Source organism: Scophthalmus maximus, chromosome 22 (assembly GCF_022379125.1).
Source record: "Scophthalmus maximus strain ysfricsl-2021 chromosome 22, ASM2237912v1, whole genome shotgun sequence".
NCBI lineage: Eukaryota > Metazoa > Chordata > Actinopteri > Pleuronectiformes > Scophthalmidae > Scophthalmus > Scophthalmus maximus.
This window is the reverse complement of record NC_061536.1, coordinates 5118416-5142124: the sequence shown is the minus strand read 5'-3', so window position 1 is coordinate 5142124 and position 23709 is coordinate 5118416. Positions and strand designations below refer to the sequence as shown.

At 41.5% G+C, this 23709-nt stretch overlaps 1 protein-coding gene across 8 annotated transcripts in view; it reads left to right on the top strand.

Moving 5' to 3' along the window:
- Positions 1-23709, top strand: part of gabbr2 (gamma-aminobutyric acid (GABA) B receptor, 2) — a 166813-nt gene that overhangs the window by 69910 nt on the left and 73194 nt on the right. For all 8 annotated transcript variants that reach the window (XR_004786858.2, XR_004786857.2, XR_004786856.2 and 5 more), the window contains one exon: positions 17751-17921. Coding sequence is in view for 4 of the 8 variants with exons in the window: in XM_035620973.2 (XP_035476866.1) it covers positions 17751-17921 (171 nt within the window). In the remaining 4 variants the exon portion in view is untranslated. The remainder of the gene's footprint in view (positions 1-17750; positions 17922-23709) is intronic.

Here is a 23709-nt window from a genome sequence, read left to right as displayed (position 1 = left end):
GTCACCTTCGCAAACACTGCTACAAAGGACATATGCTGCATGGCTTTGAAATTATTTTCCACCTCATATATTTTAAACTCATTTCCTGTGCATCTTAGTTTGTGCAGTTTGAGCCTGTTGGTTTATTTATGGCAAATATATTTTCAATAAGACAGTTGGACTTGAGCTTTTATGGAACTTCGATAACTGCCAAAGAGAGGTGAGACCTCTTTCAAAGCTGACAGAAATTGCTTATTGGCAAATAAAGCTAATATGACCCACCTTTGTAGCAGTGTGAGCCACACATAAACCTTTCAGCGCCATATTTCTCCCTGCAAAATGCAGGGAGAAATACGCTGCAATTGTTTCAGAACATAGACTTTACATAAAAATGGACGTAGTCACAAGGTCTGGAAAGTGAAGCCAATGCAGAAGTGCCTTAAACCTGTATTCCCTCGAATGACCAGCAGAGGGTGACTCCAAAGAAGTGGGTTTCTATAGACTCCACTTCTCACTTGATCCATAACGTCAGTAAACATTTTCCTGAAGAGTTAATTGTCTCATTCGCTAGTTTCAAGTCTTCTTCAACACAGCTGGACCTGTACTTTGTAAGTTATGGTCCCATTTAGAGTAAAATAAATGATTAAACTTGGTATGCATTGGGGCTTTGATACCATTTAATTGACAGCTAGTACCATACAATAGGTGCAAGTTGCAGGTGTAGGTGGATGTCCAGTGGATGAGCTCTGTCAGACCCACGCCAGCTTCTCCAAATATCAATACTTCTGGCTTCTAAAGATGACGCTTGCCAAAATGCTTAACTAGCAGTTCACAAACCAATGGGTTACGATGGGTTGCCGTTCGATTCAGAACCAAGTCATTTACTTAGGTGGTCTTTTTAAAGATTAAAATCATTCACCTCTTGCTCTAAAAATAAATCAAATTACTCTCCACTGTATTATAACCTGTTTACTGACAGTAGAAAACACCTTTGTGAGAAATAGTTTGGGATAGTGTGGCCCGAGTGTTGCAGAGGTTTAGTGATGTCAGCTCCTGGGTTAACCTCAGCATTTGCTTTTTAGTCTCTGTATCCGTGTGTCGCTGAGGGGAGGTGCTCGCCACCCTCCAGCCTCACTCCAGGGAGGTGAATGCTGCTTCCACTCTCCTCAAAGCCTCGTCAGTTGTACTAATCCACAAAGAAAAATGTAGTTTTGTGTTTGGGTGGCAAACATCACATGACCCAACAAATTTAAAGAAGGAACAGCTTAATTTCTGCATTGGTGGACAGTGACCCTCTCAGCCTTGATATAGTCTCAGTGGCTGAGAGACGGTTTCATCATTTCCTCAAAGCACTGCAACGATGGAAGTGGTCTAATATTCTCCCGAAGGACCATCTCTGTTCTGCTGACAGAACAAGGAAACACACACTCGCACATACGCCTATTTTCAGTAACATACAGCGATCAATAACCTTGTAAAGCATTCATAATCGAAACCAACCGCTAGAGCCAGTTTTATTCCCAGCTATAATCAGTCACTCAATCATTCCAGGTAAAAAGAGCCTGTCCCACACCCGCGAAAAGCTCCCAATCGGAAAACCCAACCCTTTGACCTTGTGGTCATAAATCCACCAGGACATAGCATTTCCCGCTATCAGCATGGGCTCAAACTGTTTCAAAGGATGAATTTTGAAAATGGGAAGAAAGACCTCTTTTTTTTTTTCCTCCTTCCAAACTGCCTTCTGCTCAGAGGGGTTGCTTTGGAAGAGCAAAAGCGTAAAAAAAAAACAAAGCAATTTGCATGGCAAAGAGGTGTTCTGACAAGCAGGGAGGCGGTGGAGTTGTTGCCCGGAGGACTGGACGGCTGTTGAGCAGTGGAGGGAAATCTGCTATTCTCCCCTCTCTCTGGAGAAACCGGCAAAGTGTAGCCTCCCCTGAGGGTGAGGAAGGTTACACAGCACAGTAATGCATTTTGTGAATATCAAATAAAGGTACTAATACAGTCAGGCAGCGGAGAAAAAGGCTGAAATGAGGAAGGAAACGGAGACGAAGGAAGGGAGAGGTGATGCCGTGCCAAAAGTGTTTGAGTGAATACAACTTTCCGTTGCCAAATTGAAAATGCAGGCACTTCGCCCATGTCCAAAGGCCTTTGATGGTGTCAGCAAGGCATTTGATGTGCTCTATAACTTCAGTTCAAGTCAGAAACAATGTTCCTCAGAGACGGAACAAAACTGCAGGTTGACTTCATTTGTCTCTGCCTCTTCCCAACATTGCAGCTGCACAGTCGGAGGCTTCTGCTGTGCACAATGTGAGAATCCACCATTTGAAGTAGGATCTTTGTGGACAGTTATTTAATAAAAGTTACCACGTCATGTGAATGGGTGTGTAGGTGATGCTTTGGGAGATCAGACGACCATGAGATACCAATGAGTGATTGAGGACAGAGCAGAGTAGAGCAGGGGGAGGAGGAGGCTCTCACACTCTTTCTTTTGATCTCCAGAGGGTGACGTTTTAAACAAGAAGCATTGCCTTTAGTCATTTAGTGTTTGGAACATACTGCGCATACTTCTGGGCAGCAGGGAGGGACTGGTTCAGATGTAATTACAAAAGAAAAACTAGCTTTGAGTCAGGGATAATGCAGGAGGTTATTCCACCCAGTGCAGACTCAGAAATTCTGGTTGTTTTGTAAAAAATGCCCCGGGGCTGAAGCCATCAGCACTTCTGCAGTCTCCCCAGATGTTCATTAACCATGTCCCCAAGATATTATTTTGGCGACTAAAACATGCTTTTAAGAGCCACCATACATATCTATCAATAAGAGAAGACTGGAAACGGGCTGATGAGGATGTGGAGGAAGAGATGGAAAGCAAGTCGGAGGACGTGGAGGGGAATGCAGGAGTTGCTTGCTGTGCGTGTCTGTGATCGGCCAGGATTTAACACAAAGTCAATACTACTGCAAAGTGCAATCACAATGTGTTGGCTAAAGCAGATGGCTTCGATCAATGGGACAGCGGGACCAGTCTCTAGCCTAGTGGCCCCAGAAGAGATGTTTAATTTGGGGAGAATTCTTCAGACTCTTCTGCTCTCTCTTTCTTTGTCGCTGCATTTCTGACCATGGGCACCACTCTGTTCTTTCACGATTCCTTAATTCAGTCAACCAAAGCACTGTTGTGTACAATCTAGATTTGCTTTATATTACATGCACATCCAAATGTAAACGTGCGTATACAGTAGAGGCGGGCAATATGGACAAAAAACTGGCTGTTCTAGAAAGACATTGTGTCATACTGTAAGTAAAAAAGCAAGGAGCTGACATAAAGATCAGATTTAGTATTTACAGAGAGTGGGATGTCCTACAAAAAGCCCCGTCTGTGTTGTCTAGACATGGTAGCAAATAGGGATGGGACGATACCGACACCTTTTCGTGTCCAATCCGATACTGATCCTGCAACCTTGAGTATCTGCCAATACCGATCCGATACTAATCTGATACAATCTTTACCCCACTCGTAAAGTTAAATATTAATAATGCATTGTTTTGGATACACTTCGATTTACATAGCCATCTAAAACCTTATACTCAACTGTAGAACAAATAATCAACTCCCCTAAAGGAAGACACATTTAGCCAGCAACATGAGTTATGGGAAACTGCTCTTATATTTCTCACAGAACTTTTGGCTGAATTTTTCATGGTCAGCAGCGTTCAAACCAGAAAAAAACAAATTGAACTGTAAACTTTTAAATAAATTAAAATGAATTAACATAAAAATATGATGCCGGAAAGTCGTTCAAGGCTTAAAATAGGCATTTTTTTGGTATGTTTACTGTAGTGTATCGGATCGAATTTTACTTCTTATTTCTTCAGATATCCGATCAGTCATTTGGCCAATATTGCCCCGATAATATTCGATCAGGGCATTCCTAGTAGCAAACAAGCAGTATTACAAAACCTAGGCACTGCATCATAAAATATGTAGCATTTTCTTTGCAATCAGAGGACATATGATATAATGTCAATGCTGATGTTCTTATTCAAAGTCAGCCAATGATACCATGGTTCAGAAGTCAACGTTGAGCATCATGTGTTACACTGGCTGGGGGGAGAAGAGGAATTTCCAATGGGGAGGACAAAAACTTCACAATGAAAAAGTGTTTTTGCTCAGGTTACAGTGCTGTACTGCAGCTACAGTACTGTGGAGTGACAAGAAGGATGACTGCTCGTGTGCACATGTGCACAAAGTCTGCTTCCTTCCCCCCCAAAAAATAAAGCCCTCTGCAATTCCAGTTGACACGGAAAAAGCATGTTATGTAATTCCTGGGTCCAATAAACATAATGCCGCACCAGTTATGAAATCCAGGCCGTCGTATCGCTGTTGCATGTAAAAATGTGTACGTGCACGATCTACAAGTAAATCTTCTTTTTGTCACCGCGCACATTTCTGTTTCATTACACTGTAACTTCCAAGTGATTTCTACGGTGCGCCACGCTTCACTTTGGAGTCATTGAAGGCAGGACTCTGTCAAAGTAAAGATGACCACTGACTGTGTCATTGAAACCCCTAAAAGCCGGGGAAGGAAATCCAGGCTCTGCCTCATTTTCATCTCAGGAGGGGAGTGAAGCCCCTGGCTGAGCGGAGCCGCGGGGCACAGCCTCCTCCCCAGTTCTGCAGGAATAATCTGATAGCAATAATCCAGCAAGCCCACGGCGGGTCACGTGGGAAATTGAGGGCCGAGGGAAGAGCCACATTTGATTATTCAATTCTGTTCCCCTGTGGTTTTATTCAACTACAGCGGGGGGTTCTGAGGACATGCAGCTTCTTTTTTTTCACATGAGACCAACTACATGTATGTCTCCACTTCCGGTGTCCTCTGCCTTTTCTATTTTTCACTCTAAACTCTTCAAATCTTTTCAAATGCTCCCCAAACTCTCTTTCGCCCCCTCTGTGAAACCAAGATATTTTACCTGATTTTCCTGATTGCATACAGCATATGGGTCCCGTGGGTGTGTAAATGACCATGGATCCGACTGAAATTGCTTCCAATAGCTTCCCCGCGTCTCGTATTCAGCACCAAATATAGGTATATTTATAACCAGTGGGGGTACTAACAAGTTTGTTGTCTAAAAACACAAATTTCCCGCTAGATCGTAACGGAGTGTGTTCTAAGCAGGATGATAATGTATTCCCTCCGGTGCTCACTGTTAAACTCATCTCAGATCAAGGGAGTGATAATACTGCACTCCAGCCCCCTACTACAAGAGAGGAGATGTCTACTCTCCCCATATTAAATAGATGAATGGAATATGATGGAGGAAATATGTTTTGTGAACTTTATATGTTCATGGATTGACTGTGGGGTGGAGTAAGAAGAAAATGAATAACATAATTAAAGTTGATCTTTTTCTATGAAATCTAATATTTGTAATGAATGAAATTTTCTTTTTCTGATGTGTGTGCTTCATGTCGGCATAGCTCCTTTTAGACATGAACTCCTGAAAATGTTTCTCCAGCTATTTTCCGTTTTTATTAATGACGAATTCAGCCGGTGATTGTCAACAGGGAAATTCCTGGAACATTCTGAGGAGTTGTTTTTTTTAGTTTACAGAGATATTCCTGCTGTATTCTTAAATGGGCTCACTCTGATGTTCTCCAGAAATTTTACCAGGGGGCTGGCGGGAATTCTTCCGGAAAAAATGTCAGCAGGAACGTTTTGCGCTCTCACATACAGCTGGTCCGGAGAAATTCAGGAAAATAACCAGACTTCAGTGTGTGTTCCAGGACCCCACAGAGATGGAGCTAAGGACACGTCTTCATTAACAATTTAAAAAAAATATATAACCCAGTCACAGTCTTACCATCAGGGTTGATCCCCCCAGTTTTGGGTGATCAGAACTCAACCCCACAATCTCCAGTTGAAAAGCAAAAACACTGTTGTTGACAGTTTGTCTGTTTGCTCTATGGATAGAAATTTACTGTAAAAAAATACTTTCCAAGTATAATCCAGCAAATGTCTCTGGTGTGGACAGACTGTCACTATGGTTACAGGCATTATTCTCAGGAAGGTTTACCTGTTCATATGCAGTGATTTGATTTGCAGTTGTGCAGTGAAATAAAAAGCTAAACTGCCACCACTCAACATAGCCATAACATTTGAATTCCAAAAGATTTATTGACTGTTGGAGTTATAATCGCATGTATAAATAATGTCATCAGGGAACACTGGTATGTTAAAGCATTTTATGCCCCTTCATGTTTTGACTAACATCTCCTGGCTATCTCTTCCCTCGCTGTAAGTAGAGGAGAGATAGCCTGCAAATCAAATTAGATGTCTAATGGAGGGAGATGAAGGAAGAGGGAGCGATGAGAGGAGGAGGAGGGAGGAGAGGGTGAGAGAGCGGTCGCGATAAATCTGCGGGATTATATTATTGTCTCTTTTTTTTTGAATGGAGGAAGAGAGGGAGTGAATGAGGGAAATGAGCTCGGTGGTCTGAGCAATATTGACTTCAGGGGAGCTTTCAAGGATGTATAACCAATTACAGTGGCCCTCCCACCACAAGCTCCTTTTCAGATTCGGGACAAGTCACTGGAACTCCAGCGGTGCTGCTGCTGCTGCTGCAGCGCTGTATTAGATTCCATATTGCCTAACCTCTGTAATGGAATCCTCTGCTCGAGCGACCAAGGAATCCTGGTACTGACGCACAAACATAAGCAGATACACAAGAAGACACACAGACATTAGAGCCAGATAATGGATTTATGAGGCATATACATCCTGTACATTTCAGTGTATTTTTTATAAAAAGGGTTTAGAAGAGCAACAATGGATTAATGGATGATTTAATGAAATTAAAATATTTAATGTCAAAGACTCATCACCCAATACTGCAGTTTACCTCAGCCTTCTTTGTTTTTTTTTGGGTTTTTTTGTCTCATTATTTTTGTTTTGCTGCTCGCAAATTTAACATCTTGTTGCTTCACTCCCACTGCTCTCTTCAAGTGCCTCTCCAGCTGCAGCAGGCATCTGTTTTCAGATAAAAATACTGATTATCCATCTGTGTGCTACCTTCGCAGCATCAACATGCACACAGACAAAGTTAGTGACTGAGTGGTCAACATTGCTTTCAGTGTTGTGTTTACTTACATGTGATGAGTAACTTTTTAGGGGTTGTACTTGATTTATTGCCTCCAAGTGGCCTTAAAATCAATCAAGGCTTCTTTTTGGAAATTATCAAAATATTCTGTTCAATCTTTGGTTAACTAGATAAGCATTTACCACACTTCAAAGTATTTTCTCCTATTTGTCATCATTTACTGTGATAATGAGTAATCATTTGTGGAAATAAAGCACTTACGGACACGACATTATGACATGCTCAAAAACCTAGTTATCACAGCCACACAGAACTGTAGAGATATGAATTGTGATCAAATGCGTGTCATCGATCAATGAAACGGAAACTGAAACTGTTTATGAGCAATCAGTGTGCATCCTCTCCTTTTTCTTTCTCATATTCGTGTCCTACTTTGTACGAAACCAAGACGCTGCCATCCTTGGAGAGTGGCAGAAAAAAACAACCGGAGAATGTTCTGGAGAGAAAAAATGAGAGAGGGAGACAGTGTTGCTCATGAAACCATCTGGGTGTTCCCAGCATCGTCCTCTCGCTTTGGCACAGCCGCTGTGTTTTCCCCTTCTCCCTCTCCCCTCCAACATGCCATGTCTGTTTCTGTGTACCCATGCTTTATTTATCACGGCCTCCATTAACAATTTAATTGAAAAGCAAGGGGAAGATCCGAAATTATTATTGGACCAAACGGGACCAATAGAGTCCCATAAGTATGGACGGTAAATGCTTTCTCCTGCAAATGGGTGGGTGGGGGGGGGGGGGGGGGGGGGGGGGGGTGAGATGTCTGCCAACTAAAAGATAGTAATTTGCAAATGCTGTCTCCAGTGAACTGTTTGCCCACTCACAACATGAATCGGCCGTGTGTGGGCTTCCCCTGCAGTGCCCATACATAACCTATTATAGAATGAATATGACACTGTGCGACTTATTGGGTGTTCTATCAAACATTTTATTACTTCGCTGAGCATCAGTAAACATGCAGAGTCCTCCTGAGGGGAATGATCAGCTACATATTTTTTTAATATATATATTATTTTTTTTCAGTGAGCAATTTTCCTGCAGCTTCACTCATTTTATTTTCTCAGGCTAGAGGATGAAGTGTTTTATTACAGCAGGGGCCTACAGCACTGTAAGTGTTTTAGACATGGACATCCGTGTGGGTGTGCACGTGTTTACACATTTGCAATTGTGAACCAGCCTTTTTTCTTAGAATCACAAGGAAGAGAGTACACGTATAAAATGTTACTGGATTAGCTAAATAGTAGGAGGGAGACATTTAGAGGCCAAAATGTTATTTGTAAAACTACACAGTGGAAGTAGAAAGAAAGTCACCATAGTTGATCTCGCTCACGTCTCACGAAGGATTTCAACAACAGCTCAAAGTTGTCTACTCCTTCGGGAACTTTGGTGCTACTTTATACTCTATAGCAGCTGTAGAGAGGTGGAGGGCTTTGCATTCAAAGCACGAAGCAAAACATTTAGAAAACTAAAGACACTTTGTCCAGGGTAGCAACATACACATAAAGCATTTATTTGACTTAAGTCTCCTTGTGCAGATATGATCGGTACGGGTTTTTTTGTGTGACATTTGTTTCCTCAGTATGTTGCTGAAAATAACCTTCCTTACCAACTACTTACTATTTCATATTACTTATAATCTGCAATGGTGTGGTCTTTACAATCTAGCTTTTTCTAGATGAGACCAACCTACGTTAAAGCAATGAAAAGGGGAACAGTGAGACAAACAGGAAATAACCAAAACTGTTTTAAACTTGAAGAAAAGTCTATTCATGTAGGATCCCATTACTCACATTGAGAAATAAGTTTTTAAAGCTGATCACAACAGAAACATTTACAGCACTCTTCAAAGTCTAGGTGTTGGATGCTCAGGAGGTTTGGGCGGTAGTTTAATTGTTTAACGCTCAAAATATTTTGATGGTAGTTAAACTCTCAATATCAGCACATGAACAATTTTTTTGCAGTGTGTTCACCACAACTTTTGCAAAGTAAGCAGAGAAAAATACTAGTTTCATGCAATGTAATCCCATGCTTCCCCCGAACGAATCAGTGTATAGGGCGATGGATGGAGAGAAAAGGGAGGGAGCTAGGGAGGGAGGGAAAAAAAGAACCATGATGGTCTCTACAGTTCAGCATCTGCTCATAAATCATTCATAGGCAGCCAAGTGGCAGCAGCAGGGTGCACTGTGAGATTTCAGGTTACGGTATCAAATCTCAATTTATAAATAGAATAGTTATGGAGCTAGGTGGCAGAATACCATCAGTCAAAGCCCCATCCGCCCCCATCCCCCTGAGCAGTCACTGATTTCCCAGTATCTGTGGTTTGTCCTGCATGCGGTGATACTATCTTCGCCTACTACTTTTTTGCAAAAGTAGGTTTTGGAAATGCCGAGCAGGAACATGCGAGTTAATTATGAGATAAGTAGAAATAGTTGTATGTATCCCATACAAATTATGGGATAGACATCTCTATCATACTTTTGAACATCTCCACCGTTCAAGGACATGCTGTTGACACGTGGCCATATGAAGAGCGTCAGAGTCCCGTGAGCCTGTCTGGTGGCAGAGGTGGTGACAGCAGACACCTTCCGTTGATTAACACTCCTCATCGATCATACCAAGCACATAATAACACTCTCTGTTCTTACGTTCTGTTTGTCTTATTGGGACGCTTGTCTATGAAAAAACTCTGATCAAGGGGAACCTCATAAGAGTAAGGGTGCGTTAATGAGATGTCCGTGCATGGCAGGTTGAAAAGCCTTTGGCGAGTAAATGAAAGCCGCCTGTCTCGCATGCCAGCGATTCAGTGACAGAGCATGTATGATTGAATGTCCGTGCAGGTCAATCCACACGCTTCACATCTGATAATGTCCTAGTCAGTGAAGCTGGTTATAGATATGAGCAGGGGCGGACGTAACTGCTGAAATAACTGACAGTCTACGAGAAGAGGTGGGGTCTAAACAATTGACCTGAGATAAGAGTGATGTGGCGGGGTGTTGTGCAAGGTCTGCAAAGCATAAACAGAACATCACTCTCTCTCAGAAATCACTCTCCGTGTGTGTGTGTGTGTGTGTGTGTGTGTGTGTGTGTGTGTGTGTGTGTGTGTGTGTGTGTGTGTGTGTGTGTGTGTGTGTGTGTGTGTGTGTGTGTGTGTGTGTGTGTGTGTGTGTGTGTGTGTGTGTGCGTGTGCGTGTTACATAACATTAACCGTGCGAAGCAGTTTCCCTGGGAAACAGCACCAGCATTAGCCATAGCCATAACATCATTGACAGTTTAGGGCAGGGGCTGCAGCAGACCAGAAGCTATTAAAGGGGAGGAGACTGCCACATCACTCACCTGTCCAGAGGCCAGTCGATGGGCACAGTACGTGATGATGTGCAGTATCCTGTAACACAAGTAGAGTGCTTGTCACATTTGCACCAATGAGAAGATGGTTTTCAAATCTGTGCTGGTGTTGAAATTGATCTGTTCGAATAAACGTTTGCTGTTTCCATCAGCATATTTTAAAAATCATCCATGTGACATTTTTTGAAATCCTCTGTACCTTCATGGTCTTGGAACAGTTGGACCTCTTCCGTTCTGTATTTTTAGAACAAGAGTAAAATAATGAAATACAATTTATTATTTACCAGGGCAGCCCCTGTAAGTGGAAGATTTGAATCGTCAGTAGAAGACCCCTCAGGCGACACTGATTCTTCAAACCGAGCATTTGTTTTCTGGAGGCTTTGTCAGCCAGCGTGCACCTCTGGCTTTTAAAAAATATGACATGTTGTTGCACATTTATGTTGTTGTTTCCTTATTAGGAAAAAATACTTAAATATACATGCACTTGCATCTTTCACAGCAGTACATTCATTACATTGCAGAAAATACTACTATTAAAGTTTTACTATTGAACTATAAAGTGCAGGAAGATTTTTTTAATTCAACTCACCACATAATTATGAAATTTAATTCAACAATTTTTTTTGATTTCATTTCGCTGTTAAATCGTCAAATATCTGTGTGCAGTAAATCCCTCAAAGGAGATTTTTTTCAGTCCAGATTTTATTTCTTTTCATGTACAGTCCAACAATGTTCACTGCTTAAATGGTGTCTGCATTCTTCTCATATCTACATACTCACATATCTGTTTACCACAACCTTTCTCTCAGCCTCCACTTCCTGTCCTCGCACGCATGCACGCACGGGTAATGTGCCTCATCTCAAAAAGCTCCCAGCTATTTTGAAAAAAGAAAACCAAAACCATGTTTACCATGCCCACTTTCAAATGTTTGTTTGTGTGCGTATTTGTGATGGGTTTGGTACAAAGCCAATAATTTTTGTGTTATTCATGTGTGCAAGTTAGGTCTTATGGCTTACCAATATGCCCCATTGTTGAGTTTATGGATTGTAATTATTCTCAGCAAAACTTGCATTTAAAAAAACAATAAACTAGTAGTTTTAATTCCTGCTTCACCTTTTTTTGTTCAACATATTGCAGAGCAGTGCAATGCAGTTTTGAATATCACCAATATAATCTTCTGTATGTGATTTGTCTTTGTGATATGTCATGTGATATATATTGAGTTAACATTTGATAATATTTCTTTTTGGTCATCACACCGAGCTCTAGATATGAGAGAAGTCGGCACGATTTCACTTCTCTCCATTGTCAAATGAGGTGATTTCCCTGGTTTGCTGTATTTTCCACGGACACATCATTGACTGAGCCGTATGATGATCTGGAACAGCAGATATGCATAAATGCTGTATGTGTGCAACCCACACAGACCAACTTCAAAACGCGCTATAAAATCAATAATGACTGCCACATAATTCATGTAATCTTTCTTTCTTCACATTCACTGTTTGTCTGCATCACTCCCTCCTTTATCTCTCCACCTCTGGACCTGACCCTGTTATCATCTCTGGCCCTCTCTCAGGTCCTCTACCATCACCTGCAGTGTTCTTTTTTTTTTTTTTTGTCTCCCTCCCCCATCCTGGCGCTAATGAGTCTGGGATGTGGTCGGTGTGGGGTCCAAAGCTTCTCCCTTACTGGTGCCTCTCCAGCTGGGTTCTCCCACGGTGCACCAAATGCCTCCCTTGCATATTGAATAAACCCCAGGACCACCTCTGTGCTTCCTGATCAGTAGCACTACTATTTCTGAGCTATTACTCTGCATGGGGTCCTCCGGGCTGTGGCTGGATGGATGGACTTTGAATTGGTTGTGTTGTGGGCGAAGGTAGAAATAATAGGCATGGGTGGGTTGAGCGTTTGAAGTTGGTTGATGATATCCCTTGTGATTATGGAAGCTTTCTTTTCAGTTTCATAACTCGCTGGAGTTGACTCAAAGCACCTCTTGCAAGTGTGTTATCCTCGGATGCATCCAATCAAGGTCTGACTCTCTGCGTGTGTGTGTGTGTGTGTAAAATTCCTTGTAACCTCTGATTACCCCTTGAAAAGGTGCACCCCGTTGTGATTTGGCATTCAAGGAAATTCGCAAAAAACAATTCTTTCTCTTTTTGGGGGATCAGTGATATTGCAGATCACGTCCATATTCAAATTAATGTATAAAATCGGATTGTGTCCAGTGGGAGTTCTGCTTCCTTGAATTGTATATTGGATGCGCTTGCTGTTGACTTTCCCCTCTGTCAAGTCTACCATTATACTGAACATCACTGATGTTGGTGCAGGAAATTAATCACTGATGCATGACCTTTTTTGACCTGCTAATCTTGTTTTATTGATATCCCATAAGTCTTTGCTGCCGTACACTTGAATAGCATCTTGCTTCTTTGCCAGAAAACAGGAAATGTTCAGAATACAACATCCAAATATTTTTTTTTTTAAATGTTGCAGGAACAGGAGCAGAAAAAGACTGCAGAGTAAGGAGGTGATTTTTTTTATCAAAGTCGGTTGTCAGTGTATGTTTGAAGTATTGATCACACTTAATCATAAAACTTGTGGACTTGATTGAAGAGTAACAGCTTGTTTTTAAGTACTTGCTACCTGAAAATGGTAAACATGGTGAAAATTTCAAAGTAGCATTAATTTTTCTCCTGCCAGATTTAAAACTTTTTGGGGGAAAAAAACTCAGTTTGTTCTCGCTTTTCAATGTGTGAGATATGTGTTATACATATTTTTTGTGTTTGGAATACATTGGTGATACGGTCCAGTCTCAAACCAAGTTTCAGATAAATCAGTGATGCAACACATTTGGAATAATAATCATGAAAGGCAAGAGCAAAACCCTGTGAGTGAGCTGATAGTTATCTCCCATTAATTTGTTTTACAATCTAGATTATCTATAATAACTACATCATTATTCAAAGGCCAAACAAAATTAGCACCAACAGATCCTATTGCGAAGCGGTCCTGCTCGGACCAATCAATGGTGTTAATGCGATTACACACACGCTTGCCTTTTCCTCATTTCTCCTTTAGACCGCTTGTGCTCGGACGGTTATAAGGTTCCTTCCATAACTTAACAGGTAGCAGAAAGCTTTTGTCAAATGTCATCACAGCTAACATAAATGCTAATAATGGCATTCACCAATGGATGGCAATGGTGGTCTGCTTTTCGTTTGGTTGGTCCACCACTTTGGTCCGGACTTAAACTTTTCGTTTCAGAGTAAACTACTTGGTATATTACCATGACATTTTGTACAGGCATCCATGGTTCCAGATCAATCACAATGACTAATCCAAACACGCTAAACTAAATGTGTAAAACCTTATTCTGTACCTGGTAAAGAACTGACTGTTGTATTGTCCTTGTGAGTGTTGAGGAAGTTCTGTCCCCTCCTGAAGAAGAGTGTTCTCAGGCACTTTGCAATGTCATCTTATCTGGGGCAAGCCGAGGCAGTCGGTGGTTAGCTGAGGGCTGTCTCGGGGTGTCATAGTCTTGGGATTTGTGCCAGACACAAAGTGGTAAGTACAGAGTGTTACCATGGAGATAGCCATTCTGTTTGTGAGATGACGACGTTACTCCGACAGAGCTAAATACAACTACAGAGACCGGAGATAAGCAGACTGTTTTGGGACGCAATAAGACAAATCATCAGCGAGGTTCATCAGACAAGACAAACTATTGCTTATATATCATCGACCTGTTTCAGGGATAAGAGGACGCCACAATCAGCACCCTGATCAGCAGTAGTGACAATTGCAAGTCGTAAAGCCCCACGACAAATCCTGTGGTGATTGACTTGGGATGTTTTAAAATGTCACCCGTTCTCTCAGTAAAGTGTCAGCGAATCAGATCGGAAAAACCTCTTCCACTGGTGAATCAGCAGTGAACCTCTCACTCGGCTCTTCCGCAACTGTATGTCTCCGTCTTATTTTCTATTCTGGGCCCCTCTCTCACTTTTAGTAACCGCATAAAAAAAACGTGGTTGTGACAGAAGTAAGCTCAAATGAAGAAGAAGCAATGCTTTCATACTCACTTCAAATAGAGTGGGATGAGGGACTGTGAGTACAAAATGCCTAAATAGATCGCCACTGTGAGGGTATCAGTGATTCACCTCAAGTCTTCACGAAAACATTGTCTCAGCGGGGTCAGACAGATCTCCAATCTTATTGCCAAGAGCCTCCTTGACCTTGCAGCGATATGAGCTGCCCAGAGGCCACTGCCACAGATTTAATTACTGCTGGGGAAAAAAAGATGGATGCTGTAGTTTGTGTGTATGAGAGAGATCTGAAGTGTGAAAACATGTGAGTTGACCTGTGCGTGATCCGTGTGTATGTGCACACCGCCTGTGGGAATTTGACACTGGTGTAGAGCTCTCCACAAAAGACCATCCTATTTGGGCCAGCCCTCTTTAAAATCCCCTTACATAAGCCGCTACTCTCAGATGTGTGGTATCATGGAACTATTTTGGGCCTTTACTCTGAAAAAGGCTGTTAAGAGTTAAAGACCAGCCAGTCCTTTAAATAATACATTGGAGCTCCCTCTCATCTTGCCTGTCTTGATATACTGTCCTTGATAATTTGTTTCATTGTTCCCTCCGACTGACTTGCAGACGTTGACCTCTTTGAGAAGTCAGGAGAAAATCTTGTATTTTTTTATTGGTAAACTTCAGCCCCTCACATCAGCTGAGATTCAGTGTATTGTTTGCCACTGTCCTAGATTTTGCTCCTTAAAGTGTTAACCCTGACCTCACAAACTGGTAGAGGGGTCACTTCTCATGACCCTGTGAAATCTACCATTCATCTAACTGTATTTTCCCTCCAAAAGAAAGGTCAGCTGATATCCACCACTGTAGCACCTTCACTCCACTTCAGTTTTATATCACCATGTGTGTTTATCGGTCAATACGTTTTTTGTTGTTGTTGTTCTTCTGGGAATCTCAGTATAGTGTAGTGTTGCAAAAGATTAAACAAATAAAACTGCACTACGACGTCTCGTCCCAGCCTTAGTTAAACGGAGACTAAGGCAGTTCTGGAAAGACCCCTTGACGCCCTCGACGGCTGGTGGGTGATTTTGGATTTAGCAGCGGTACCAAGATAAAGGCCTTTCTTCCTGCTTAATTGATGACTTTAAGCCATGTGTTGTTTTAAAAGACTGTCTCATTGATGTGTGAACACACAACCCCTGTGGGTGGTTGCAGAAAGTGGTGATTTAGTGGGCCGAACGGAGTGTTTACCCACTGGTTGGGTGAGGACTTGTAGATTTGGGATCCCAAGAAACAGCATAGCTGATAGCAAAGAGGTTGATGAGGATGTCATTTTTTAAAAAAAAAGGAAGGCCTGCAATCTGGGTTCTTCTTCTTTTGTTTTGCTCATAAAGAGGCAGTATATAGAGGACAGTATTGCCATTAATTATAAAGATTATTTCAACATCTTAACCTGTTAAAAAGTCAAAAAATATAATTTGAGTGTATTTCTACACAATACTGTCAATGGGACACTATGGGACTGTCAGTCCTGCTATCTGAAAATGAGGTATGACAACGTCCTCTGATCCATCGTTCAGCTAAGTTTTATATATATATATATATATATATATATATATATATATATATATATATATATATATATATATTTATATATGTATATTATTTTTTTTTAACAAAGCTACAGTACATTTTCACTGGTGATCAGTTTTTAAACAAGTTAACAATAATACCAGTGGTACTGTGATTAATGAGCGGTGAAGACGTCTAGAAGGGGAGAGAGACGAAATGAAAAGATCACAGTAATCTTTAAAGTGACGGGGTGCTTGAACTCCCCCAGGCGCTGGTGCACTTTTAGCAGATCTACCGTGTACCTCTTGGTCCCAGTCGGAAGTTATAATATCCTTGCGTTGATCGCTATCATGAATCACAAATTCTGCTTAATCCCTACAAAGTATGTAATTAACCCTGCGCTGATTCATATCGCTCATTAAATTAACACAGATAGGATAGTGAAAATAAGGCACAGTGCTGTTTTAACTATATCTCAGTTGCTAGAAATATTCAGCACCTTACAAACCTCTGCTTTTAAAATGATGCATCTTTCCAAATATCTCTTTAGCATTTGTAAATATGTAATAAACCACACAGATTATTAATAGTTCTACAATTATAATACTATGATGCTGCCAGTTACGGTTATTTATGAAGCCAATTCAGACTCGATATGAAAGAAAAAATACAAAATTAGCTGAAGTGGCAGATCCTTGTCATTTATGACACATGCTTGTTAAGATTTCTAATATCAATGCAAAAAACCTAGTGTTGAAAATGTGCATTTACTACTTATGTATTCTCACTTTCACAATAAACACTATATAAATAACTAAATTGGGATTATATTTCAAGATTTTACATCTTTATACTTTATATATTTATATGTTATATGGTGGCAACTGTGCAGTGCATCCAGGATGGGACCACTGACTCCAAATGTTGGTATATAAGTTGAAACTGAGGACTGTTTTCATAAATAATGTTCAATTTCTTGGAGTCAAATAAAACTAAAACCTCCTATACTTAAAAAACCCTATAGCTGCTAGTGCTGTGCTGCTTAAGTGTTCGCAATACATGAGTTCAACATCAATTACACACTCACTTTTCAAAGTATATTGCCATCTGTGAGGGTTTGTGCATCATATTTAGTTCATTAGCATGCTAATACTATGGAGAAATTGCTTTAAAAGTTTGGGTTATTACACCCTGATCCTTTTTGTGACCATAAATTGATCTCCAGGAAATGTGATTCCTCAGATTTGCGTAGGCTGCAGTGGTTGAACGGAATAATCGGTTTGTGTAAAAAAGCAATTTGAATTTGAGGTTCAGCACATTTTACTCTTAGTCAGGTGCAAGTGTGTGTGTGTGTGTGTGTGTGTGTGTGTGTGTGTGTGTGTGTGTGTGTGTGTGTGTGTGTGTGTGTGTGTGTGTGTGTGTGTGTGTGTGTGTGTGTGTGTGTGTGTGTGTGTGTGTGTGTGTGTGTGTGTGTGTGTGTGTGTGTCTGTGTGTGTGTCTGTGTGTGTGTGTGTGTGTGTGTGTGTGTGTGTTCGTGTGTGTGTGTGTGCATTCGTGCAATGACACCATAAAGAAACCAAGAAAGTATGACAAGTTTGTTGCCATTGTTTACTGTCTGTTGCATTTAACTCGGTTAGAACCAGTGCTCATATGTTTCTTCCTCTTTTCTCATTTTACAGCTGTCATTTGCAGCCACAACTCCAGTTCTGGCAGACAAGAAAAAGTACCCCAACTTCTTCCGCACTGTCCCCTCGGACAACGCTGTGAACCCTGCTGTAGTAAAGTTCCTCAACTACTACAACTGGAGCCGCGTTGGGACGCTAACACAGGATGTTCAGAGGTTCTCAGAGGTCAGTTCTTGTTCTTCTTTACGTTACTTTCTACAAAGAGACTTTGTTTTAAAAGAAAACTTTGTGAAAGTTGACAAAGAAGCCACAGGTGCTTGAGTTGAAGTCCAGGATACTCAGATTGAAAATGAGCATATTCACATCCATAAAACAACTTGTATATGAAAACCAGAAAAAAATCTGGAATGTGGATCTATGATGATGAATATAGTTTGCACTTGTAGATAACTATGTCTAATACATTTGCATTCTCAAGGAAAAAATATTTTTTAATATTAAGAGTGTCTAGCTTTTTACTAAAAAAGACAGGGTAATTCCAATTGATGTAATTGATAGAAACCATGAGCGCAACACCAGAACAGATTCCCACTAGGGAGTCGAACTAACCACCTTTTCCAGGGGGTTTGAACAAAAACAAAACATACTCATTTGTCATTCCCTCGGATAACAAACGAAACTTATGTTACGAACATAATATCACATCAGCATCTCGGGAACGCTCAGTTTAAAAAAAAAGATGCTGTGTCAGATGTATTGGAAGCATAAATTTAAGAATCACATTGTGAGCTCTTGCCTCGGGGCTCTGGTTGAAAACAATCTGCTCAGCAACCGGAGGTGGGAGGTGGAGGGGTGTATAAAAAGTCTCACTGCAAATCTCAGAGAGCCCAAATCCTTTTATCTCTCCCCTCCTGAAAGCACCAAGGGGCTTAGGATGGGAGCAAGACGGACGGCCCGATTCAATCAACCTGCCACAAGATTGGCTTCTAATCCTGATTTACAAATATGCAAGCATTGCATCGCACTTCATGATTCGTACCGTACAATCCTCATGTCAGGTGCAGAGCATGTGGGTTTGGGTACAGTACATGGGGAAGTCACAGCAATGCACAGCAAGGCACATCGTTGAAGGGGTGAGAAGTCGTAAATGTTGTTTTAATAACAATGCCACCAACGAATAGAAAGACCCTGGAACAGTTAAATGTATTATGAATGCCATGCTTATCTCCTAATGGAGCTATTAATGTCTACATTAATTTTAATTGACATTCATGGATGTGTGAATGTTACTTAGTCCTGAAATGAGGCCAACAAATCTGATAATGATGTGTTTCCTAGTATCTAAGAATACAGTGTTTTACATCGCCACATTTTTTAACCTGTAGACTGGAGTGGTCAAAAAAGCCTATGGAAATACTCTGTGGAGGTGTCATAAACCAGAAATTGAAGATTAAAAACTACAAAAAAACCCGCTTACTGTACGTAATTAACAAGCTAGTATGAAAGTTTTGTGTCTCTGAATGTTGATTTCCGTATCGTATTGAACTGAATGGAAACCAGCTGCTGTCTGCAACATTATTATGATCATTGAATGAAGGGATGCACCGATACCACTTCCTTTTTTTCCGGATCAAGTACAAGTACTTTTGGGTACTTGCCGATATCGAGCGCCGATGTAATAACTTAATATTAATTTTAGGAAAACTAAGCCAAAGTCATTTCCAGATCACATTTTCTTTCATGGCTTTTGAAAATGAAAAATATTAACAGATGTTGGAAAAAAACGTTAAGTATATGATCTAAATTATTCATCTGTGCTCTGTCAAGTATTGGATTTAGGAACATCACAACTTCTATACTATAGAATACATTATGCATGTATGTACACACACAAACACACACACACACACACACACACACACACTTGCATCTGCATAATGAGTATACTATTGACAGTGTTGTCATCTCCACCACTACCCACGTCTCTCTTTTTCTCTCCCTTTCAAATTCTCTCTCTCCTAAGGATGCTGGTGCTGTTTCCCAGGGAAACTGCTTCGCACGGTTAATGTTATGTAACACACACACACACACACACACACACACACACACACACACACACACAGTACAGTGTGGTGTCCCTTGGGACTGTAACCTGTAAGAGAAAGCCAGTTTGTCACTTCTATTTATAGGCACTATTGAAACGCATGCACACGTGCCTGTTTTTGGATGGACAATGGTGTTCCATCAAACGGGGGTCGTGGTTTATCATAGTGAGAGATGATAATAAGTATGGCCGGGTATTTAGCAGCGTCAAAGTGTCCAGACTATACACACACACACACACACACACACACACACACACACACACACACACACACACACTCACACACACACACACACACACACACACACACACACACACACACACACACACAGCAATCAACATTATTGAGATTGCCAGACAAGCAGGACTCACCCAGGAACAGATCAGCCATCACCAGTCAGTCAGATGACAGACCTGACTGAGAACAGGATTAGTCCTCTGCCTGGAACCCTCTGAGCTCAAGTGTTTAATTACACTGTGACCACTGATAAATCTTTCAGGAGTTGTTCTCTCACCATCCACCCGCTGACACTTGCTCCGTCTCGTTCTCTCCCCTTACAGAAATCTTGCTCACAATCTAAAGTTCCTCTTGCCTGTTTGGCCATTTCACAGTTTCTTTCTACATCCATTATCTGCTGTTCATTACAAATAACCATGTAATGCTGTATAGATTCCTCTTCTGAATGACTCATACCATTGTGCAGGGCGTGTAAGGCTGTGAGAGGAAGCCAGTCGAGAGCTTGTCATCAGGCTGTGGCACAAGCATTTGTCACGGCAGTTTATAAAAGCACATGACTGGCATTGTAGTCTGAACTCTGGGATTTGCATGGCGATGTGTACAGCGAAGTAGCATAGAGTTTGAAAGACAAGGGGGCGAGGACTCATCACACTGCCACATTTGTTCAAGGCGAACTGCGAGTAAATGAACCTATCGCATCCTGTTTGTCTCTCTGCTGTAAATCTACCGGTGGACACACGGTGCATTATGAAAGTGTGGATACAAGAAGCTGCTGCAGACGGATGGAATGATAAAAAGCAACTGCTAAACACCCTGGTTCGTGTGACACAATGAGACACACTCACTAAAGCAGTCAAACTCGTCACTGCAACATGGCTACACACTGTGCCTAGAAATGATGTGTCTGTTCGTCTCACAGTGTCATAGTGATGCCGTCTGAATCATCAAAAGCCAAACTCACTTACTCTGCATCAGCGCGCTCACTTTAGTCTGCCTGCTGTTGCCTGAAGGGTTTAAATTTTGTTTTATTGCCTTTGCACGCCGGCGTAGCCTAGAACAGGGTGTTGTTTTCACCCCTGTGTTACGTGGGAGGGTATCTCCAGATGTCTGACTTTGTGATTGGTTGTGGGGGACCAGGGCCGGTGTCAGATCCCGCCTGCCTGTTGATGGTCAGTCTGATTGTGACTGACGGGTCAATGTGTTTTTGTATCAGAGAGAAAGATTGAGAGAGACAGAGCAAGAGAGCCTGAAGAAGTATCTGCTCAGAGGGCGAATTAAAACCTCTTGTCTAGTAAACATAGCTCTTGGCAAGCGACTATCACCACCACCAACTCTTACCCGGAACTACTGTACACGATTCCGTGAGACTAAATATTTTTGGGTTATGGATTATTGGTTAGAGACAACTGGAAATTCGAAGATATCGTCTTGGGTTTGAATTTGGTTGATCAATTGAGAAACTAAAAAGCAGATGAATTGATGATAAAAAATAATCCTTAAAAAATATGGTTAAAAAAATTGTATACAAAAATATTGTACACTGTCCATTAATTTTACTGCATTCGATTTGATAAATTGGCTTGATGAAGGTCTGAGGACCAAAACATTAATAAAGGTTGCTCAAGTGATGACTCTTGTTCTGTCACTAACAGAACTATAAAACATCTGTATTCATAGGTACTTTACAGTACATTCACTCACACTCATTCATACAGCGCCGCTATATGCCGCGCTTTTTCTATCACAGTCATACACTGCAGGCTCAGCCGTTGGGGGCAATCTAGTGTCAGGTGTCTGGCGCACGGACAAGTGGGCATGTGGACTGGAGGAAGCGGGGATCGAACCATTTTGTAAATGACCCTGTGCCCTCTGCAGACAACCCTAATGCACATCAATTACAAAAACCTAAGACAGATAGCTGTTCCACTCTACCATGCTCCAGGGTACAGACAGTGGAGTGGGACGACACTTCTTCCTGTCATATGAACCCCCCAAAGACACTCTTAATTTAGCGTTGGTGTGGTTTGTGGTTATTGTTTTTCGTGTGTTTCTTTGTGTGACACTGTGGTCATTTATTGTCTGAACACAACAGTTGCTTTATACACAAACAACGTGCGTGCGTGCGTGCGTTGAATTATTTCTCCTCTGGATTTGCTGCTGGGGATTCCCAGGCTGCCCCAGACAATGGAGGATGTTTTTGCTACGCAGCAAAGCTGCTCACTTTCCCCTCCTACTATCCCTCAATCCATCTGCCCCCCCACCCCTCCTCCTCCCTCACATTATCTGAAACACTCAGTCCAGCAGAACACGGATGCATTTGTTGTTTTCCATCCCAGTGGAGGAAACACAAAATCAAACCAAAAAAAACATCCTTGTGTCATGAATGCTTTTTTTCTGAGAGGGGGGGAAAGTGTTTTGTGTGTGAGATTTTGTGTTGTATAGGCATGTGTTTTTTTTGTCCTTTATGTATGGGATTGTCCCTTGTTATTCTGTCCACCCAGCTGCCATACCTTTCTAGTTTCTTTTAAACGTTGCAGCAGTCAGGCCATTTAGATCAACGCTCAGCACAACAGGACACTGTAGCTTGTCCAGCGACCAAGCCAATTGTTCCTCAAGAGCGAAACCTGGTTGTATCGATCCACGCCAGCCCCCCTGTTGTTTCAGCTCAGCGAGCAGTACATTGTCCGGGACTGTCTGTACAGGAGTGAGTGATGTACAGAGTGATTCAGAGCTTCCGCGAGTGTACCAGAGGAGACGATTATGACAACAGACATCTAGAGACACGAGGGAAATAAAGTTGAGGTTGGTTTGGGGTTCGTTTTTTTTATACGGCAACAAATTCACCAGATAGTTGTTGTAAAGCAGTAGAAATAGTCAGAGTGCTCGTGGTAACCTTGGGTGTGTTAACCTCTGTAAGTATTCTCACACCTCAGCTATTTCCTGAAGTGATACCTGGAATCAATCGTTTACGAATAAAACGCTCTGTGTAGCCTTGGCAGATGGAAGCTTGTAGTTTCTCAGCTTGAATATTAAGTTATTTCCAATAATCATTCATTTTTTACAAAACACAGTTTGAAAATGTCTATAGAAACTTCTCAAACTTTTAGAATAATCTAGTTCTGTACCGTCTATTTCAATATTTCTCAGGCGTATTCTGGAAAAATATGGCTAAAATACAGCCAGTCTAGAGGTTACCGTACCTGTACTGTACTAATTTCTCTCCTGGAAGACTATGCTGCAGGACTGGTTGAGACATTTGACAAGGGGTTCCCTTATGTTTTTTAAATAATTACCAATAATAATATTAATATGAATTCATGCTGACCCAACATTCTCTCTGAATGAGGAAACTTCAAAACTTTCAGTGACACATTTCAAGGTAAAACTTTGGGTGGCATGGGAGCAGTGTATTAACATTTATGAATGTACGTGCACATTCTCTTTCGTTCCGAGGCTGTATCCAATATTTATTTGAAGCAGTGTGGGGTTTAATACTATGGCACACATGCACACTCGCAGACAAATGTGGGGCGAACACTCAGGTTCTTCATCTGTCAGCTGCTGTACGTGGTCTCTGCCAGCTGAGCCTGCAGTGAGCCGAGCACACACACTCTCTGATGTCTTCATATGCCCCCAAGTGCCAGTCTCTCAGGTGGGGGTGGAGGGGCTGA